General features: G+C 43.7%; 1 protein-coding gene across 1 annotated transcript; it reads right to left on the reverse strand.

The window, feature by feature from the left end:
• Positions 1-1,046: 1,046 nt before the first annotated feature.
• On the reverse strand, positions 1,047-7,567 carry LOC147455623 (endoglucanase 6-like). The gene is made up of 9 exons (XM_086514357.1): positions 6,843-7,567; positions 5,786-5,998; positions 5,477-5,677; positions 5,220-5,309; positions 4,973-5,137; positions 4,524-4,644; positions 4,272-4,435; positions 3,231-3,576; positions 1,047-2,086 (listed from the first exon to the last, which is right to left on the reverse strand). The coding sequence occupies exons 1-9, from the start codon at positions 7,050-7,052 to the stop codon at positions 1,755-1,757; spliced, it is 1,842 nt and encodes a 613-aa protein (XP_086370483.1). The 5' UTR covers positions 7,053-7,567; the 3' UTR covers positions 1,047-1,754.
• Between the last annotated feature and the right edge of the window lie 1,267 nt (positions 7,568-8,834).

Here is an 8,834-nt window from a genome sequence, read left to right on the forward strand (position 1 = left end):
ATGTGATGTACTTGATGAGGCAAAGGGGTGGGTAGACTAGAAGTATATCAAAATAGATAGACTTTACATAAGGTGAATTGGATGTACATACATATAATAGAATCCTTTTGAATGCAATATTCTCTTATGTATCAAATTGTTTTGCTAGAATTGTGTTTAATTTGTGTGATGAGAAGAAAGCTGTTGCATTTTTTGAAGCACATTATTCTGAAGAATGGCTAGAAAGATTGAGATTAGAACATAGCTCTCAAAAGCTGCTATTGAAGCCTCCGAAGAAAAACTAGGTTGCAAAAGAAACTTGGGAATGAGTTTTGGCTTTCTTAAGTAGCCAAAAGTCATTCCCAAGTTCGGGCAATGGTCGATGATTCTTGGGAGTTTTGGTATTTTGAGACATGGAAGTGGGATTGATGTTGGGGGTGAACAATGTTAGACAACAAGGGCTTAGGCTTTACCATTTCCAGATTTTGAGTTTGTGGATGTGGCATTCATTCTTAAAGAAAATCAAGGGTGAGCATCTATTTTCAAGCTTGGCAATTGGAAGTCTCTATGTTTCAAGTTAAGAGAAGATTTAGATTAGCAGAGCAACGAATTCGGATATTATCCGATGTTTCCAAAGTACCACAGATGTCACAAAAACTTTCTGCAGCAAAAGATAAGTTCCGGATGGGTTTTCTCACATTACATTTGATGGGTTAATGAACCTGCTCATAACTCCATGCCCACTCATGAGTCTTGACAAGGAGAGAATTTTGCACCCTCATAAATTTGTCCTTGCCCACTCACAAGACAGGGTAGGGTGCCTGTTACAACGTACAAGCAATGCACAATGGGAAACAGTACATAAATGAACAAACCATGAAGGATCCATCCTTGCCAACATGGAACACTCCTTGAAAACTAAACATGGAAATCAGTGTCCCTTTTAGTATGTATGGTCCAAGATCACCCGACCGTATCGCTGCAGGGAAATTGTTCAATGACCATAAGTGGCACTTCCTACCTTCACATTGAGTAAAACATGAAGCACATACATAGACCATTAATCATAGGTAGAAAGCCACATAAAGATGTTTTTTATGGTGGGGTGACATGTCATTACATGAGAAATTTCAATTTCTTCTAGCTAAATCCATTACAACTTGAATTCAGATTTCTGGGATGACGAAGGATCACCATCTCCACTGGAAATCTGTTTTGGAAGTGTACCTATATGGCTTAATTAGGGCTGCTCACATACATAAAACTCACACAAAGAATCATGCATGCTTTGGTTATCTGACACCTAAAAGGGATAGAAAGGGAGGGAAGGGCGCTTCATTCGCCACTCGCGCCAGTTTACCCCACATTGCTCTTAACAAAAATAAGCAGTAAAGGGCTTGGATGGTGTGGAATAAAATCCAAGGCTTTGGGTGTAAAATTGGAATATTGGTAGAAATGCTGAGGATATCCCTAGCTAGTTGTATAAAGAATGGGAAACGGAAGGAGGGGGGGGGGAAAGAGAGGAGTGCACACATAATACTCGTTGCTCTCTACTCTCATCTTCCACAAAGAGGCTTTTAGGAGTAAGAAAGAGAAAACAGAGGAGAGCACACACATTATTTGTTGCTCTCTACTCTCATCTTCCACGATGAGGCTGAGGAATAAGAAGGGGATCATACACACAATACACACATATCCTACTGGGAGGTAAAAGGACAATGAAAAATGGCAATGCTACTCATCTCAGAGGCTGCTTCAGCTTGCTATTGGGCCTCCTACACTCCAGAAAAACTGGCACTTGCAACGCTTATGGTTGCCATCGGGCCCCCATGGACGTAGACAAACACCAGGCTCTGCTGCGACGGTAGTGTCTTCATCCATGAAGGGAAAGTGTAGCTGCTTGGTCCTCTCTTTGAAAGACCCCACACAGGACCATGCAATCCTTCTACCATCAGCTGAATGGATTGCAATGTTCTCGGAGAATTGTTGGTCACAGTCACTTGATATTTGTAAAAGCTTTGCCCTTGAGTCTTCCATGAGCTAGTCATCTCCTGAAAAATTGAGAGAGCAGACGAGGCCCATGACTGCTGTGGGGTGACTTTGCTGACTGCAATAGCAAACACAAAATGGAATTGAGTGAGTAAAAGTTCCGCAAGAAACTCGAAGAGGTGACTTCAATTTAAAGCACCAAGCACGCAATCATCCTACTTCGCATCAGGGGAATATATTGTTAAGGCAGGCAATACTTCTTATACATCTGAAATTCTTCATAATTAAACCAGTGGAAACGCCCACAGAGGGGGTGCCAAAAGACAACTTTACATTGTAGTGCAAGACGATAATGCTAACATGGCAATCTAGCTGTAAAATCCCAATGGTTGGACACTGAGTGGTCAATTACATCATAAAGATAGTGGAGTGGAAGATTGTATGTTGTAGTATGTCAACATTCTAGTCTGAAAGCCCTAATTCACTCTTAAGAGGAAATCGTAAGTTATGGATGCATGTGAGCATCATCATCCACTAGATAATATTGGCTCCATCATGCATTGTACTGACTATTTTCTATGACACCATCGTCATGGGTGCTCAGTGATGTAAAACTTGCTATCAACTCATGTGTTTTAGTGACAGATGCAGACCTTCTATATGGTCTATACAAATTTCTATGACACCTCCAAAATATTGTCATGGGTGTCGAATTGAGAATGTAAAGCTTGGTATCAACATAGTGATGGACACAGACTTTCTACAAAGTCTACACAAATGATGACCTACGTGTGGCTACAAAAGTCTACACAAATGATGGTCTGCATTATAGTGTGGCTATGTCAAAGTGGTGGATGGAGGCTTTGTTGAGATAAAGATCTGCAACACTGTAAGAGACCACGACCTGGGAATGCCTTTCCTAATATAGGCTGACCATGCCCCTATTTTCTCAGGACCCCCTTGCCATGCATCCACCACGAATAGGGATTCCTCTAGCCCCTATTCCCACAAGCTCCTAGCCCTTAGCTGTACCGTAGTGATTCCCTTGCCATGCATCCACCACGAATAGGGATTCCTCTAGCCCCTATTCCCACAGGCTCCTAGCCCTTAGCTGTACCGTAGTCTCCTAGCTCTCAAGACCTTTGTCCTGACAAACACCTTCGCTGTGTATAAGTGCCCCTCTAAGTAATACCCACATAAGAGCTAAAGCAGGATCTATAAACAAAGAACAAAACCGAACTGATGAGAACAAAAATGTATACCTGAAGTCTCACCATAGGTGCTTGCAGCAACATGCAGTCTTGCCAGCACCCCCACCATGGGGCCACTATTGTAAGTAGTGGGCTCACTCTGATCAAAATTCTCCCGGTCATCAGCATAATTGTCGTTCTCATCAGGGCCACCCACAATTGCACCCACATGTACATTCGGATCACTTGCACTGGATGTGTACCACTTCTGATACCCAACCCTACAGGCCACAAAAGTTGGATCCACTTTGTATGAGACAATGGAAGCAGCTCTATGGTGAACCCTCTGTGGATAGTTGGAACCTACACCAACCATGTAGCTAGTGCTTCTTGGATTGTCGCCAAGGATATAATCCACCTGGGCAAGGCAGTAAACAAACAATTCCATAAGCAAATGCAAGTGCCATGTGATATATTCATCAAGCATGGTGACTGATTGCTACAAGTTCTTCAAGAAAACAAATTGTCACTGATATTGAGGTTCGTCCAAATTTTAGTTTCTGTTTATAACTTAATCTGATACTGATACCTAAATTTAATACATATAAATAGACTTATGGTTTCAGTTTATTTCCTAAATGAATATATCCATATATAAGAGATACAAATATAGAAACTTCCACATGCATATAAAAGAGAAGTGAAGATTCAACAATAATGCATTGAGGTAACTTATAATGATATAGCCCTTTAAGATAGAGCACTGACCTACTTATACAATGCAATCAAGGAGGAAGTATCCACTACTAGCATATGATACAAGGTGAAAATTTGAGGCTAGTGCGACAAGTCTCAGCATCTTAATCGCATGAAAAGACTAATTAATGCACCATACTGACTTCAAATAAAACGATGGTATGAGCACCATTAAAGGATGATATGTAGGGCACAAGTAGAGCCCTCAATACTGGGAATGGGCACAGAACCAATAAAGCCTGCGGCTAGCACGACAAGTCTCAGCACCTTGATCATGTAAAAAGACTAATCCACGACAGTAATTTCAGTGCAAAGATGTTTTGAGCACCTTTTGCTGAATATCTATAAACTTAATACCTGGGCCTTGGCGAAATTAAACAGCTCTGCAGCTCCAACCTTGGCAGCAGGACATTGCAATGCTTGAGCAGATTTTGAAAGATAGTCGGAGTAAACAGTCATGAGAAAAGAGGCACTGCTCACATACTGCATGTTGTTCCAAGCTCTTGTGTACATCAGACCACCTACATACACCAAATTCAGAGAAATATTGCCCACAATGCAAAGCTTCTCTGAAAACAAGAACATTCCTTTTACCCAAGAAACATGTACCTGGGGTTCTAGCCACATTTTTCCCATAATTCTTCTGAAGGCAGGCACACAAGAAAAATTCTGCTTGTCGCTGGTATTGCTTCAATACCTCCACGTTAGATCCCCTTCCCTCAAATAATATCTGCAAGAAGCACCAGAAAGTTGAGCAACCGGAAACATACGACAAATGCAAGGTCGCATAGCTGAATACAAGAAAGATCTCCCCACTCAATATCATTGATAAAAGACCATTGATGAAAATTCAAGTCTAGGACACTGAAAATTGTAAACTAGGGTATTTTGGGAATTTCCACAAATCAGAAAAAGCATTCAATTCATCAGTATTACCCCCATGTACATTTCATATGAACATGTACGGCAATACAATATTCACCATCCCCAAGATAAGAGAACCTTCACATCATCCAAAGGTTCTTAAAATGCATTCAAAGATACTTCCCACAACATACCTTAGAAGCAAGGACTTGAAGACCTGCATACTTCACATCCCAACTGAATTCGGTCATGGCCCACTCTGTCCCACCCAAATTTTGTGCATTTTGGGTCGCATATTCAAGGTAATAATTGTCAGAAGAAGCCTCGAAGAGCCAGAGAGAGGCCCATAGCAGCTCATCCTATTCACAACCAATCTCTCATGTTTTAGTGTGTGATCAACATCCAGAAACTAATAAGGCATATGTCCAATGTTATGCTCACATTGTAGCCACTCTCCGACTCATAATAGTTGCGGGCAACTGAAATACTTCTGTCATATCTTCCTCTGTAAGTGTCAGCAAAGGTAAAAAGCTACACAAAAAAAAGCTTCCTGTTATGAGTCTATAGAATATTCCTCACTAATGTGCACTAATGATCAATGAAGATAAATCAACATCCACAGGTGATTGGCCTATCTTTAAAGGAGACAAATTTTCCAAACTCAACTAAAAATAAGAATGTAAAATTGAATGACTTACTTGCTTAGCATGACTTAGGAGGAGATTTGAATACGACGAGTCCACTTGCTTGAAAATAATGGAAGCAGCAGCCATAGCGGCTGCAGTCTCTCCCGCCAAGTCAGAGCCAGGGTTGCTCTCACTGATACTATAGGCTTGCCTTGAGGTGGTCATTTCCTCTGGCCTTTGCCAACAGAAATGATCAGAGTCGCCATCCCCAACCTGCATGAGTAAGCAGTAAGCATTCAGTCTGAGGTATCAAATATCACATCCATTTGTAGCACCCACGTTTCCTTAGAGATTGACTCCCTAAGGCTGGTCATGGTTTACCTCCCCCCAGAAGATGTTGGGCTTTGGGTGTGCTTTGATGAAATAGTCCGTTCCCCACTTAATAGCTTCAAGCGTGTACCCCAATTGTCCGGCCGAAGCAATCTGCTCCCCATACTCAATCACACTCCAAGACAGCATTGTCATAGTGAAAGCCATTGGCAAGCCAAACTTGACATTGTCACCTGCGTCATAGTATCCTCCAACAAGGTCCACCTATGGGCATGCATACAAGAGCACTTAAATATGCCATCATGAGAAGGTGCCATGGGTCTAGGGCTAGAGTTTGATGCGACTATAGACGACTCTGTAGTGTCCATGGATCACTAAAAAGGAATTAGAAATAGGTGCAGGTGAATGCTGTAGGAAAGCTAAAAACCTTTCAGATGTTATACGCTCAACCCTCTAGATGCAGCTCGTTGATTCCTTGAAACGCTAAAAACTTAGAAATAGGTGCAATGTGGCAGGTGAATGCTGTAGGAAAGCTAAAAACCTTTCAGATGTTAGAGCTTTAGCTACACTCAACCCTCTACATGCAGAAATACAGCTCATCAATTCCTTGAAACGCAGGAACGCAACCAAGGGAGAGCAAGATCAAGCACACCAAGATGTGAGTGCAAATTAACCGCCGTATCTGCCTACTAGATGTAGGAGCCTAATATAGCTGCTTCTAAACCGTATGCAAACTACATTGCTTCCAAAATGGCATCAAGAAAGGGCAATCGCACAGAAAAAATACAAACCTCAAGTACAATATCCGTGCTCCCAAATTCCCAATGTTTCTTCCTAGTATTATACAGCGCAACTACTCATACACACACACACACACACATATGCATGTGCGCATGCACTCGAGCATAATTTTACAGTGTACACATACAAACACTCGCATACACACACACATACAAATGATTCCATCCATCATGAACAAGATCTAGCAAACAAAACGGTATATTTGGGACACACGAACATCATACCTATGATGGACTTACAAATGTGCAGAGATTGAGAACTTAGCTCATTCCCAGTGTGTGAATGCAAGGTGTAGTGATTCACATACCCCTTGGTGAAGCCCGTCCGAAAGTGCCGAGTGGTAGCGCCAGTTGACACGTTGGGAGGAGGGCAGGCGGCCCGAGCGTTGGCCTTCAAAGAACAGGAGACTACTGCGGAGGGCACCAAGGTAGTCCTGCGAGCCATAGCAGCGGACCATCGAGTCAGTGCTTCCCAGCAGCAGCAGGGTGGAGAGCAATGCCAACAGAACGCAGGCCATATATCCTTGCTTGCCACTCTCTATGGTATATACCGACCGCAAATCGGCGTCACTCCCCACAAACTCGCTACTAGAAGCTTCTTCTCATGGCTCTCTTTACAGTTGCATGCTTAGTAGGAAGAAGCAACCATGTATGTGCGTGTGTGTTTGTGTGTGTGTGCGCGCGCGCAGGAGCTCTCTCTCTTGGTGTCTGTTGAACGTATGTTGAGGTGTATACAATGCTACGTGTTGATGTGTTGTGCATGCAGCGAGCAAGCTTCTCTGAGTATGTATGCGTGTTTATGATACAATTAAAGGCACGCATCTGTGAAGGGAAGCTCCTTGCAGTGTGCTGATGTGGGTGAAGCTCTCCTCTCTGAGTACTGTGGGTGTAGCCTAAGCGAAACTCCCTTTGTGAGTTCTCTCCTTCTTGTCTTGCGTTAGAAAAGGAGAGAGAGACAGAGAGAGAGAGAGTGTGTGTGTGTGTGTGTTGGGGGGGGGGGGTGTGTGTGTGTGTCTCACAATGGGTACGTGAGCCTCCTCTGTGAGAGACTGTGTTGCGAGCCGCAGGATGTTTGAGCGAGGGGGATGTGAAAGTGGTCTCTATAAATGTATGCATATGAGCTCACCCATGTGAGGTGGTCTCTGTGTGTGTGTGTGTGTGGGGGGGGGGGGGGGGGGGGGGAAAGAGAGAGAGAGAGGGGAGAGAGAAAATGTTTGTTTTGTAAAATTGGAGTGCATTGCAGATACACTGCTCTTGTGCTTTGTTGTTGTCATGGGAAAGGGAGTAGAGAGAGAGAGAGAGAGAGAGAGAGAGAGAGGGTATGAGTGTGCGCGCCAAATTGCCTACCCTACCCTCTTGTGCTACCTGTGTGAGAAGGTAGAGAGAGAAATAAAGCTCCGAGACGAGCCTTGTAATTGACAAGAGATTTGATGGGGTCAAGTAGCTAACATAATCCGCATATGCTGTGCGCGCGCGCGTGTATCTCGGTGATGTGTGTGCTCTCGCTCGTAAGAGTAGGTGTGTGTTGACACGAGAGGGGGGCCCCCGGGAGAGAGAGAGAACTGTTCTGTGTATAGGCTATTGTAGAGAGCCGAGACAGTGCGCACAAACTCGCGGGAAGGAGAGAGAAACACACTCTCACACAGCACGTGAAGTAGAGAGAGGAGAGCAGTTTAGAAGGGAGACGTTGCACGAGGCTGCCGTTGTGGGCGCTCAGAGGCTGTCCGCCCGTCCCATCTCTCCCTCCCTAGACCGTTAAGTCCGTTTTTCTTCACTCTCACATTGTTTGCGGGGTGTCACACACATCCCCATTGTGATGTGGCAAACGATAAGTGGATGGCTTCTCCAAATCGCACTAGCTCTACCAAGGCGTTCAAGCAACCAGGCGGAAAAGAGGGTGCTTCCATGATGGCACAAAGCTAATCGCGCAACGATTAACACTAGCATTTCCAAGCGTGCTCCAAACCCACAATGGTTTGGGTGACATCCCTTCTCCCTCACAAAAGAAAGTGTTTACCACGATCTTTTGCAACATAAGTTGTGGTTAATTTAGGTATTCTAGTTTGCGAGCATGATTGGTCAAACGTTGATCGGATGATGGCAGGGGTGTCCATCTAGTGGCGTCGTCTCTTCTCAATCATGAGCATTGAGGCACAAAGAAAACTATAGTGTCTACCACCAACTCGTTTAAACACATCCCAAAACTAATACGATGACCAAGTGACATCTTGCAACAAAGACATCAAAGCTTGCAACCGTCGCTTGGAACCCAGATGGCTTTATAGCAATTGGCATAAGCT

This window comes from Adiantum capillus-veneris, chromosome 6, assembly GCF_014529385.1.
Source record: "Adiantum capillus-veneris isolate H3 chromosome 6, ASM1452938v2, whole genome shotgun sequence".
NCBI lineage: Eukaryota > Viridiplantae > Streptophyta > Polypodiopsida > Polypodiales > Pteridaceae > Adiantum > Adiantum capillus-veneris.